This window comes from Clavelina lepadiformis, chromosome 3 (assembly GCF_947623445.1).
Source record: "Clavelina lepadiformis chromosome 3, kaClaLepa1.1, whole genome shotgun sequence".
NCBI classification, from domain to species: Eukaryota; Metazoa; Chordata; class Ascidiacea; order Aplousobranchia; family Clavelinidae; genus Clavelina; species Clavelina lepadiformis.
In genome coordinates, this window is record NC_135242.1 from 16,378,038 (window position 1) to 16,391,794 (window position 13,757).

Sequence of the window (13,757 nt, forward strand, 5' to 3'; positions counted from 1 at the left end):
CACAGAAGTTCTGTCCAAAACATTAAGTGCGGTACTGAAGCTCATGAAATGTAGTATTTATTGCGCCTATACCAAACTCTGCAGCTCTTGGGCCAGGCAATGACGACATTTGCTCCTGTTCAGTTGACCTGGTAGACAGTTCTAAATTCGGGTAACACAGTTATATAAAAATCAAAATAAAAAAATGTATGACAATCGGAACTTGCACAAAGGTTAGCTCCATAACCAGGGCCCAATCGATGAGCCGGTGAAAACTCATCGCTGGGTGTAAGTCGTGCAAAGACTTCCCTCAGTCTGAAGATAAAGATTATTTTAACAACTATTCAATGTATTATTATGATCTAATTGCAACTATTTATGTTAACAGGTTTAATAATGGCTGAAGATTTTAGTGGATTATTCACTGCCCTTTTCAGCTGTTTTCTTATAATTATATTAGGGTATATTACAGGTAGATTAAAACTTATTACACCATCACAAAACAATGGCATTGGTAACTTTATTGGTAAGTAGATATGTTTTAAAATGTAAGTTAAGTTTTGGTGTAATAACTTAGTGGAAACGTTTTGTATTTATAAAGGTGTTAGGCCTACACAAATTTTTTGGGTTTGTTGCACAACCACAGGACTCGTATGGAATGAAAGTATTGTACACCAGACATGTCCGTAGCTATCTGGGGCACAAGATGTTTCAAAATAGCTACTTTGGTGCACACATCTTTGTGAGTAATTCCCAAACAGCGACATCTGGTGCACACTCGCGCATACCGGTGTACAAAAAACTTACATTCCATACAGGCCATAGGATGCATTTGTATACTACCTCAAGCTACTCAAGTTTTGACGTCATTTGGTTATGCACTTCTGCACTAGACTGAGACCATTGAGTATAAATGTTGCTGCAACTGCTAAAAAATTTCACGACAAAATTTGGTCTTTACATGCACAATGTCTCATCAAAAACTGTTGTACTTTCCATTTGAGTTATTGTGTAAGACAGACAAAATTGGTCGCATATTTATTTTGTCAGACCTTGATTGCAATTGTTCAAAATATGTGTTTAAGTGGTCTGCTCAAGAAAAAAGGTTTACCGACTGTGTATTCTACAAAACTACATTTTAGCAAGGCCATACAACTTCATTATACACCACATGAACCAGTAAATAGGTGCTTAACTTTTTAATTTAAAGGCTGGTTTTAACAAAAGTTATAAATCATCCCTCTTAATTCAACAAGCAACTATACAACATATTTTTTGTTTTGTATAACATTTACTCAGTTTTAAGGCAAATTAACAAAATACAGCAGAACCCTGGTAAGTTGACCACTCGCAAGATTTCATAATTGTATGCATTAACATGTTGTACTCTCTTAAGTACCTTCAACACAATAAGTGCCTTCAATACCTTTCTTTTTTGAAATAGAAGCAATATTTATACTGCATGATATATATGATCTTTAATGCATTTTTGCCTAATTTTTACACATTGTTTCTTACTGGCCATCTGTTGTTTTTTATAGCACACAATGAAAGCAACCTAAGTAGTCGTGAACGTATATTTGCACTACTTCTTATACAACTCATGTTTTATGTTATAGCCAAGTTTGCCTTTCCCGCATTACTCTTCAAAAGCATGGTTGAACTGAACTTCGAAACTGTCAGCTGGACATTCATATTGGCCATTGCACTTGCCAAGGCTGTTGTTTTTTTTACTGTGTTGATCCTCACACTGCTTGTGTTACGACAAAGGGGACTCGCACAAGCTGCTCTCTATGCTATTTTCACAACTCAAAGCAATGACTTTGCAATAGGTTATCCAATAGGTATGCAAGTTTTGTTAATTTATGTGCAGTATGCCGAATTGCAAGGTCTATTAAGTTGATTATTGGTATGGTACTACGGTATTACAATGCATAAACGCTTGAATGCGGCAATTTCATTTTTCATAACAAATTGCAACCTCTAATTTAGTTGCATGATGTATAAATTTTACAAAAGAAACCGCATGAGGTAAATATTTTTATTAACTTCTACAGTATGGTTAGCTTAATGTTTAATCAACTTTGTGTTGTGAGTGGTTTCAAAGACATGCATATTGGTGCTTTATTTTTACAGTCAAGGTCTTATATGGAAAAAATCATCCTGAGCTTCTTCAGTACATATATTTATTAGCTCCAATATCACTTCTTATGTTAAACCCAATTGGATTTGCTATACTTGAAGTGAACAAACAGTGGAAGTGAGTACCCTTCAAAATAAGTTTTTTTATTGTAGTTGCTTTATTATTAACACATTTGAAAATGTATATGTATGCTAATCTTTATAAAGGTACAGTAAACACTAGCTAATAGAGCAGCCTTGAGAATGGGAAAACATGCTGTAATTAGTCCTTTTCCTATTCACCGAACAATGAGAGCTGTTTTCGCTACAAATGTTGCAGCAAAAAAGGGAAGCTGCATAAGTTTTGAAGTTAGGGCATTTTTTCTCATTTACTGTACATTATTCCCCCTATTCAATGTTAAGGGGAAAAATTGATCAACTTTTTACTGTTTGACTTCACTTTTGGTTGCGCTGTGCACAGCACGATCATGCTTTGACAAAATAAACCACTTTTTGGTTGCTATTCAAGTGAAGTGAGTGTTGTCACATATCAAACTGCTCTAAGTGCAATTGAGCTTTGACAACAGGGTCCATTCTTCAACTGATTTTTTATGCCAAACTCATGTCGTCATGAGTTGCTTTAGTAACTAGTATGTCTGGTCTAACTTGTGTTAAATTTATAAAAGGAAAATCATCATTCGTTTCATATCCGCGAAAAATGCTCTAAAAAAAATCGGACGAAGCTTATTTTATGCCGATTGTGATCTATTTCAGAATAAATGAAAAAGACACCAGTGTTACAAATGGCACAACTGAAACAGAGTTAACAACAGCTACACCTTGTGATAACTGCCCTTTAGCAGGTAAGGCTGATACATATTATTGACAAACATGCATTGATATCATTAGGTTATCGTAATTCACACTTATTCTTTACATATTAATGATATCATTTGATTATTAATTAATTTGTTTTTAATTTTTGTCATTTTTAAAATTTCTGATCATGTACGTGTACAATTTTGTTCTATGTAATATCTACATACCAGGGTCATGTTCCAACGCCAATGACAATGTCAAATTATCAGAAGATTTCAAACCAAAACATGAGAAAACATATCAAAAAGTATGGAAAATTGTTAAAGGGTTTTTAAGCAACCTGATTGTTCTTATGGTGCTGGTTGGATTGGCATTTCATTTCATTTTTAAAGGGTAATTTAACTACAATTATAATTTTCTGCCAAGGGTGTCAAACTCAAATTGGAGCTAAGACTACATTGGAAATTTCATATTACATGCTGACCACACCAACATCGTTGGTTATGTTCTGCTGGCAATTTCTTACCATTGAAAGTGACTTAGCACACAGTACTACTTGAAAGCTTTCAAAATATTACTGCACTGTTGTTCACCAGATTTATGTTGCACGTATTTGCGGCTAACCTTTTGTATGCTAATTCACATTTGCTCTTGTAATGTCAAAATTCAATCATTCCATTTTAATGGCAACAAGGTGTAACAATGTTTGCTATAGTTATTTTTTAGTTGGTCGATGGACGGAATTTTGTTTATAAAGTTTAGATTTCTTTTCTTATTAAGACAAAATCATTTACGTTACATATTTTAAAGGGCCGCTTTGCCATGTACGAAATGTTTTAATCAATTTAATGTAACTGATGAAACCGAACTAAGCGAAAGAAGTTTGCATAATGAAGAATTAATTAACGGCAACATTTATTGTTGTCAACGCATGCCTACAAGTGCCGGAACTCACCCAAAGGCTGTATGTTTGACACCACTGATGTATACCAAAAATGTGTTGTTTGCGCTACGCTGACTGCATTTTTAAATAGTAACTTTTACCAGTGATGAGGTTATAAATGTGTATAATTGTCTCATTGATTTTTTGTATTTTGGAATATTGATTGTGTCTTTGTAGTTCACGGCAAGTTTTGTTGTTGTTATTTTTAGGAAAGTTCCTGGTCTGCTTCAGCCTTTTTTAACTACATTGGGTAACGCATTTGATGGGACAGCTTTGTTTTATCTTGGCTTAAGCATGGTGGGAAAAATTTCTCAGCAAAAAGGAGTAAAATTGCTTCTCCCATCTACTTTAATCATTGCTAAAATGTAAGTGGCTAATTAATTTAACAATGAGATGTGCGTTATAATATTTTGTATTTACTGATATTATTGTAATTATTACTGCATTAGCTGTCAACCAGTTTTGTTGAAGGCAGAATAACATAAGAACATACATACAGTTGTTGCATCTGAATTAAGTGCTTATGGGCACAAATTCCAAATAATTTACAGGCTGTTATGCTAAATTTTATAGCGGACATATCAACATTTACTTTTGTGCTTCCTGTTGTTACATTAAAAATGTAAACCAAGCGAAATGCGCTATACATACAATGAAATTTTTATGTCATGTAAAGGCTATTAATATTAATAATTTATTTTTTGTATAGACTGGTGCTTCCAATATTGGCACATACTTTTTTCCTTGTCTTAAGTAATGTGCTGCCAATCATGCCTCCTAATCATGGTATGGAAGGGGATGTTATATCATCTAATTACACAAGTTTTGGAAACATGTCTTATAAAGCAATATTGGCTAATTATGCTTTTCTTTATGGAACTTTTCCAACTGCACCCACTGTTGTTGTGTATGCTGGCCAATATAACCTTGATATTGATCTGGTAAGGTGTATTTTTTAATTTATGACAGGTTTAATGCTATATATATTTAGTATAATATCTATGCATATAATGTATATATATAACTTAACTGAATGCTTAAAATTATTTTTAGACTGCACTGCCTCTTAGCTATGACATTATAAATACTCTTTTTTCATTTAATGTGGTTACTGGTGATCTGTCCAGTCAGTACTGGCATTGAACTGTGAGATTTGTAAATTAAAACCAAAAAATGGTTTAACTCACAAGTTATAAGCAACTTTTCTTGTGGAAATTAAATTTAAAATGCCTAGCAAAACCAATCCAAATTTGTAATGAATGTTCTGCTGAAGTTATTTCATCTATTCACTGTTTAAAAACTGAAATGTCACAAAAGCAATACAAAGTGAGTTTATAGGATAGACGATCTTATAAAACTTTTCAACTTATAAGCAACATCCAAACAAAACTTTTGAAGGTGTTTTATTTTACCGACTAAACATCACTTAATCTTTTGTCAACAATCAGCAATGGTGGTGAAAGTAACCATATAAGTTACTTAAGTAGAAGTATGTTGCCCTTGAAAAAATCTACTCCACCACAGGTAGACGTATTGCTGTTCAAAACTAAAGTGAAAAGTAAAACATTTTAAACTAATCAAGTAAGGTGTAGTTTAAGAAGTTGTTATCCATCTAAAATATGAGGTTGTGAAGGCACAAATTACCAAGGGCTTACTAAAAGCAATATAACTGCAGAGAAATGCATTAATGTATGAAACTAAATAGTATCAGATATACTTTTGTCCTTTATCAGAGCATTGTTACATAAATTACGTGAATCAAGGTGTAGACTATATATCAGGGGTGGACAAACTGCGGCTCTTTGGCATGTTTTTTGTGGCTCTTCTATTCGAATCGTAAAATTCCAAAAAAATTGTAAATGCTACCAAGAGTACCGTTTATGAACATTTCTGTTTATTTTTTTCTTTATTTAGACCAGCATTTCGTTTATGGCGTAACACTAGACATAGAATCCGACATTGTTTTCTGGTATAGATTCTATACCGTGGGTTTTCTAGCTGAAAAGTAATATCTCAAAATGACTACTAATAATAAAATAACCAAATTGACAATCATTACTGATTTTGCGGCTCGCTGGTGTTTATAGTTTCCCGCAATTGACTCTTTCATTGAACAAGTTTGCCCACCCCTGCTATATATGAACGCTTTGTGCAGTTGTGATTGCTAATAAAAATTACTAAAAATTATCTTTTAACTAAAACACTTTTCACTTCGGCATTTGGTAAATCTACTCAAGTTAGTAACAACTTACTTTGTTACTCAAATTAGTTATGTTACTTTGGTAAGTAAAACTACTTTGTTGCTGAACAACACTGACAATGTGCAATCAAATTAGCATTCACAACAAGAATAATTTAAAAAAGCTGACCATTGTCCAATTTTGTTGAGTTGAGTCTTTATAATTCGGAGGCCCAACTCTATACATTATTTTAAAGTCTAAACAGACAAGACAAGTTAAAAACGTTTCTCTAAACATATTGCTTAATTGAGACAAACATTTTTCCCCATACACATTTATAAACTAAATGTACTTAATTCGATGAAAAAGATTTGTAAGAAGGATTCGCATTTATGTTTTATGCACAATGAATTAGCTATTGTCTTTTCCTCAGATCCATTTTTGTAAATCGTTTTTGATAGCGTCTTTAATGAAGAGCACTTGCTTTAACTATGCTAAGAAATTCGTTTTGCAATAAAAGTTCAAATAGAAGTAAGTATAAAGTGTTTTGGGAACAAGTTGGAAAAACAGGTCACCAAATAAAAACTTGTAAATTGTATTGTGATAATACATTACATAACTACACAAGAATGATAATGTTTTGCACCTTCTGCTGATCTTACACCTTCGCAATGTGGAAATCCCTAAAATTCAATCCCCCATGTTTTCATCTTCTCTCCAAAATTGACACCTACGGCTTCACACGTTACTGAGTTGAAGCTAGTGCAATTGTGGTCATCTTTGTTACAAGTCATGAAAAGAATGCATTATCAGCTAGGCAATGTAAATTTCACTGTATTTCAGCTGGCCACAGGGATGGTCGCATGCACTACACTTTCAGCACCAATCATGTATATCAGTGCATGGATGCTAACAATACAAGCAATGGACTATAGTTACTATGAAATTGTGGTAGAAAGCATAAATCAAGACGTTAGCATTGTTGGTGTTATCTGCTCGGTAAGAATCTTTGCACATGCTAGTATACAAATTCAACGATTGGTTTAACTATCATCATGAAATGTATGCCTTATATTTTAGGTTTGGTGCATTGCCGTTTTTCTTATCAGTAGAAAAGCTCAAAGAATGCCACATCTTGTTACTTTGTTACTCTGTGTCAGTTTGGTAAGTTGTGATGGAGTAACGACAACCATGTTCTAAAACTGTATTATGTTTGAGGATTAATCTGCTTTGCATAAGTTGTTCACCAGTAGAGTAATCAGGCATTTGCTCTTCTGCTTAGTCAGCTGTTTTAAGAACTTGTTGCATAATTCTTAGTGTTTGGAATGTCTGTAATATCACAATGTAAAGCAAACTTAATCAAATCAACTTAAAACCCTAACATAACATTAAGTTTTTTTACTAAACAAATAATGTTCCGGCTTCATTTAGCTTGTTTGAGGATGTAATAACAGCATGAACAAGTGCTTTAGCTACAAAATAATATATAATTGGTAGTAATATGATATGTAGTAAACCTGTACAATACTTTGATGCTAGTAATGAGCATTGGCATATTATTGTTTATGGCAAAGATGAAACATCAGCAACTATACTTGGTTGTATTTTCTTTTTGAACTTTACGGCGATGTCTAATAATATCATTTGTATTTTCAGTTTATTTCTTCATTAACGGTTGTCATTGGATGTTTTTCCAACACCTTTGATGGTCCATTAAATATTAACAAGGTAAGATATTTCATGAGAAAAAATTACTTTTAAAGAGTTTTGGTATTTTTCCTTGTGACTTAAAATTTTCTTTCACAGCTGTTTTTTAAGTACTGTATGTAATATATTTAAGTTTATTCTTGTTTGAAATCGAATATTGCCAGTTGAAGCAAGGATCGATTTATTTTAGACTGTGCAAATGTAGAAACTAAAATATTCACTGCAGTTTCTAATTCCTTTTTTTATAAGTTAGGAATAACATTAGTACAAATGTTTTCTTTTTGCAGTATGTTGCTTACGCATTTTTGTTCTTTGGGGCGGCAGCTGCAAGATTGTATACAGCTGCTCTTGCAATTTGCTTGGTTGTTATCCACTTTTGTGGTGATGAGAAAGCATGGTAGGTGAATACAATTAGAATTAGACCTGCATATAACACTTTTGTGCTATATTAATAGAAACTTGTATAAAAACATGTTTTAATATGATTGTCTGCAGGACATACAGATTGTGTTTCTCTGCAATTCCAGCAGTATGTGCTGCCATGGTAGCGATAATTTTGACTGTATTTGGCCATCCTGTAGATGACCAATACCACAATAATCTGTTTCTGTTTGGTAATGAACAGGTAAGCTGTATTCCAAATTAAAGGGTTTGTTTTAAAAACAAGTTTTTGAAAACAATTTAAGACATGTGACCATATAAATCTCTGTAGTTGGTGGCACATGCACTCACCATTTTCATCAGAGTATGGTACATTTTGTAATAAAGCTTTTGTTGTATTTTTAGTATAATATACATTTGGGATTGGCACTGTCATTTAGCGTACAATCATTGCATAACTAATTAGTTAACAGTTGGCACACAGCAAGTTTGATGTATTTAAGCATGCACAGCAAAACAAGAAGCAGTTTTTCTTGATAGTGAAAACATTCTTTAGTGAAAAAGTAGTAACTTTTGATAATAAAACACAGGAATAAGCATTATGCACACCATAAATATTAAATATAGCTGAAAATCACTTTAGCTACAACAGCACCGTAACAACAATCATTAACCCTCCTGCTGAGCAAATTTAGTTGAAGACATATCTCTATGTTTTCAATTACTGTAATCAGATTCACTTTGCAGTCGTATATCTGTAAAATCATAATGATGTCGTTATCATATCCTGCATATGTGATTCTCCATTTTTTGCACGTTTACCATTTACTGTGTGTTGAGAAGCATTTCTTCCATGATTTTTAAAATTTCCTTTCAGTCTATTGCATTCTTTGTTGTCATCCTTGCCTCACTGATAATGACAATCCTTTGCTTATTGTGTCTTGTCCGGCTACCTAATCTTTTTAATTCATCCACACAAAATATGGAAGAATACAACAGACTTGGGACGACCAGCGAAACATCATTGTCAGGTTGTCAAGCCAACGTTTATGTACTACGTTTCTATTACCACGTTATTGTAACATTTTCTTTATTAGAAATTAGAAGTACTTCATCAGATTGGAACTCAATTTCCAATGATGCACCTAAAGTTACACCAGGAATCAAATGGTGTGCATATTTTCCAGGTTCACACCAGACTGGTCGACACATAGCTCTTCTTGTGCTTCTCTGTCTGTCTGAGTTAATTGTTAGTTTGTATTTGTTTAGGGTGTTGCTACTTCAGTTTTAACAACTTCTATTGAAAGTTTGTTTTGCTGTAACTAATGGAACCACTAATGTATTTTTAATTATCTTTTTAAATGATTTTGAGATACAAGCAAATATGATATTATTATGTAGGTTTTCTGCCAGTACAAGTTAGTTATTTTAAGTTACTTGGCACCTGAATATTTGAATTAAGGAAAGTTAGGCAAATTAACAGGTTTTTGCTGCCTCTAAGTTAATTTATTTTTTTGATATCTAACATTTCCAAAATGCAGGCATTGGCAGCACTTGGATGGAGAATAAGTGGCGCAAAATTATCTGGGATCTACTTTGAACTTGCTTTTCTGGATGCAGTTTTTAATTTTGGACAAGCTTTCTTTGTATTTTTACTCTTTGGATTAGATGATGAATTAATTGTGGAACCCTTAATGGCATTGTAAGTATTATATGAGGATTGACTTATATTGATAGACAGAAGAGACAATTCTAGTTTTCACAAAATTTTCAACTTGTCATTTCGGTTTCAAGAAACAGTGAAAGCATATCAAGTCCACTTTCACTCATTCATTATTTAGAATAATTTAAAGCTATTTCACTGATCACCCATCCCCTCGAATCCCCTATTAAACTGTATGTAAACAAGCTTTATTTAAAAATCTATAATTTAAAGACTCTGTGGGCCCCAAGGTATAGACATGGTCATTGTCTAAAAATTAGTCACATTTTTTTTAATAGGTTCTAAGCATTTATGTTGATTTGTTTTATTAATGTATTGTGGTGGCTGGAAATATTGAAAGCTAATTTTATGATGTATTTTATAAAGGCCTCTATAATGCCTGTTAATAACAATTTACAACTGAGTCAAATGTGTCCTGTCACAACTCTGCGGTTAAAAAGTTATACTTACCACAGTTGAAAAAATAAGTATAATACAAACAATTAAGGCAGCTACCCTATGTTAAATACAAGCAGATTCTAAGTGTCCCCAAAAGCCTGCAATAGTTTGTAGTAATATAATAGCACCGGTGGACAGTACCAAGTTACTGCACCACGATACTTTTTCAGTACCAATACCATCAGTGCTTTTGAAAAAAGTACTGAATCTCTGTGCCGAATTACCTTTTTCAAGAAATTTCAATCGTTTCACGTACTCAGTACTTTTCACGTGATAATTTCAAAATTTTAACAAGTATGTTGTCAAAAATACATGTTAATCAATCCTTAATACTAATTTTACCATTTGTTGATTTTTCAAAAAAAGTACTAGTATCGACAAAGTACTGCTACTTTTACTACTTTTTTTTTAAATAGTATTGAATTCCGGAACTGTTGGTTCCTTTTTTTGCCAAGTACTGGTAACGTTATCGACGGTACTTTCAAAGTATCGACTGCGCACCTCTGCATAATAGGTTAATGTGAACAATATTTAGGTTACTAGACCTTAATGGCTATAAGAACTGAACATAACTGGTGCTATTATTGACATCATTACTGCTTTTAGATTAAACATAGTTTGTTTTTTTACTGAAAAGAACTTAAAAGAAAAACACACATTAATAAAGTGCATCTGTTATAACCCAGTCACACTTCTGTTATTCTTTTTTTTTACCAATTTCAATTCACTCAAAATGAATTTGTTTAGTTCCTTCAACTATAGAGCTTCCACCGTATGTATGATATATTGTTCAATGCTAAATTTTTTTCTATTTACCAGTTTGTGGTCATGTGCAGTCACTGATCTCCCATGGTAGGTAATATATTGAACTTCGTTTTGTTGCTCTGACAGATGGCAGCAGATCAAAACTGGTGACAACACGATACCTTTAATTCCTCTAGAAGATGTGGGCCAGGATGTATTGAAGAGATGTTCTGTTTTTGTAAAACATCACCTTGAACATTGTAAAAGAGATCTACTACATTCCGAAAGGCACAATATTAAGCAAACCTCTTTTTTGTTTGGTCTTAACTAACTTACAGTCTAAAGCGGTGCGTTTTTAAATTAGATCTGGCATTCGAAATTACTCAAATGTGCTGAGAGGATCAGATTTGTGTTCATGGTTGGTTGACGTTGGACTTGCTTCTGATCGCAATGAAGCTGTTATTTATGGTCAAGACTTAATGATGGGTTTGTTTTATTAAGTGCTACATTATAAAATCATTGTTCGCATTGTTACAAACTGAAAAGTGAACAATTTTTGTATCGGCTCACATTAAATATATAATGTTTTTGACCAAAATGTACAAACTTTTTGAAGAGGCTTCCGCCATTTGTGGCTTATTGCTTATTATTAGCAAGTTTGGTTAATTTGAAATTGCAGGTCGCTTGTTAAAGCATGTGTCTGACAAGCAGTTCTTCTATGACAGCCAATACCTATATGAGTTTGAGATGCCTATTCAACAAAACTCAGTAACAACCTTAGAAGGTACGAGTATAATAATAAAAAGTTGTGCATTGTGGTGCTTTACTACATATTTATCTAATTTGACATCCAATATTCTTTCGTTGTTTTGAATTTAGACAGCACGTCATGTGACCATGGGCAATGCATTATGCAACCCAAGCTTTATACCTTTCAACGATTTTTGAGAGTTCATGATGATTTTATTGCAACTTCATCTGTTGAAATGCAAAAGTAAATTGTACTGTATCTGATGTTGGAATACAATTTCATTGCATTATGATATTTTTCAGTAACCTCAATGCCTAGCAGTTGCTTTATGTGAAAGTTTAAAATTACATTTAGTAAAATGATATGCAGTTTAATTGTGTAATTGTTGTATACTTATCTTCGTTGTTTTAGGGATTCAAAGCATAAGCGATTGGAACATAACCCTAAAGAAAAACAGTCGTTACTTACCACTAATGGTGAGCCAAGTACAAGTCAAAATATACTTAGTAATGTTGCTCAGTCAACGGCCAACATGATACTATCTGATAACGATGAACTTCTGCCACAAACAACTCGTGCTGTGGTACACTCTAGACAGGAGTTATTGGACTGGTAGAAAAAGTTCTACAACTTGTTGCCATTGCTGAGTCATGCAATAAACTGTCTTAAGTGCACTTTTCAGTACCGTTCCTTCAGCAATTCATCATGATTGCATATACCCTACGTCTTTTGTTGAACAATACGCCTTTTTCAAAACGGAGATTACGAGCATTAACTTTGAATAAATTACAGAAATATGCAAGTATTGTGATATAGTTTTGTTTAAAACTTTTTTGCGAGCGGATATGTTTGTTTGTTGCTTTCCTACTACCCATACATGTAACTAACTCTGTTCATCGTGTTCCTGTTTTTGTCTGGTGAATTTATTGGGTAACTATTTCCGTTTTTGTTGCAAAATATGTTTTAAAAGTATTTTTAAATTTTGTGTAAATTATACTATTGAAGAAGTAACTTCTTCATAAGCCATTTTAACACCCCCAGCATAAATTTTTGAAAAGTTTGTCTTGGACTGAGTAACTTGCTTCTTATACGATTTCACGTACGTCTTACGTTTCACTACTATTGCACTTTTTGGGTTATTTCTTTCTTAGTACGATTCGTGAAGTTCATTCCTTGTTGCTTTGTGTTTAGCTGTATGCGCTCTGACGTGTTTAGAGGAGGAGGTATTGGACCGTGACCCTTGTCTATCCAAGTTTTTGAGCTCTGGCACGTCTTTGTTCATCGCATTTCCTTGTTTGCGGCCACTGATCGGCCATATTTAACCTAGATAAGCGATAAGTGGATGTAGGGCTACACTCAAAAATCGGTGTATTCAGTTCTACGAAATTGTTTTATGCGGTGTTTCAAAATCGGTTTATACGTAGTTTCAAAACTATAGACCATAAATTGCCAGCTATTGTACGTATTAATATGAGAATATATTTTATTTCGAGGCGTTTGAAAGCGGTTTTTGAAGCATTTAAAAGCAAAAATTTTTGACGTAGTAGATAAACGCGAGAATTTAAAACCAAAATTTGAAAAACTTATGCCCCCACACAACGCAATACTAAATATGCCACTGTGTGTGCCTACTTATCATAAACTTCAAAACGTGCTAATGTTGCTGTGTGTTTAATAGTTGTTGAAACTGTGTTTAAAATAAAACCAGGTTTATGTGATGTGTTATTTCACTTCTTGCCTTGCGTTTCACACGCTGTGGTAAAGGCCCGGATTCACCCAACTGCTGACCCGGGGTAATTTATTAACTGGACTCTTAAATTTTTCATTGTTAATAAGTCATTTTTAACTGTTTTGGAGCTATTTTTTAGAAATTAACAAAAACTATTATTTACTGGTAAAAGTTATTAACACAATGCTCGAATTTGTAGTAGCCTAGATAAAAAAATCACCTAATATACCGTTTTCAGCAAA

At 33.2% G+C, this 13,757-nt stretch overlaps 1 protein-coding gene across 2 annotated transcripts; it reads left to right on the forward strand.

The window, feature by feature from the left end:
* Positions 1-371: 371 nt before the first annotated feature.
* LOC143449043 (lysosomal cholesterol signaling protein-like) lies at positions 372-13,504 on the forward strand. Of its 2 annotated transcripts, XM_076949078.1 has the most exons (20): positions 372-505; positions 1,599-1,823; positions 2,116-2,239; positions 2,875-2,963; positions 3,150-3,312; positions 4,072-4,227; positions 4,572-4,803; positions 6,886-7,041; positions 7,123-7,206; positions 7,699-7,770; positions 8,037-8,146; positions 8,245-8,374; positions 9,008-9,161; positions 9,228-9,379; positions 9,672-9,832; positions 11,183-11,323; positions 11,400-11,521; positions 11,715-11,819; positions 11,915-12,029; positions 12,198-13,504. In XM_076949078.1, exons 1-20 carry the CDS (start codon positions 376-378, stop codon positions 12,400-12,402), a joined length of 2,826 nt encoding a protein of 941 aa, XP_076805193.1. In that variant the 5' UTR covers positions 372-375; the 3' UTR covers positions 12,403-13,504. The 2 variants fall into 2 exon arrangements, with proteins under 2 accessions (XP_076805193.1, XP_076805192.1); XM_076949077.1 differs by having other exon boundaries at positions 9,008-9,379.
* Positions 13,505-13,757: the final 253 nt, after the last annotated feature.

Excerpts from the sequence above, each read along its gene's own strand:
- LOC143449043 (XM_076949077.1), top strand. The coding sequence starts at position 376 with ATGGCTGAAGATTTTAGTGGATTATTCACTGCCCTTTTCAGCTGTTTT. Across the intron at positions 2,964-3,149 it reads TGATAACTGCCCTTTAGCAG|GGTCATGTTCCAACGCCAAT; the intron begins GTAAGGCTGATA and ends TCTACATACCAG. Across the intron at positions 7,042-7,122 it reads TTGTTGGTGTTATCTGCTCG|GTTTGGTGCATTGCCGTTTT; the intron begins GTAAGAATCTTT and ends CTTATATTTTAG.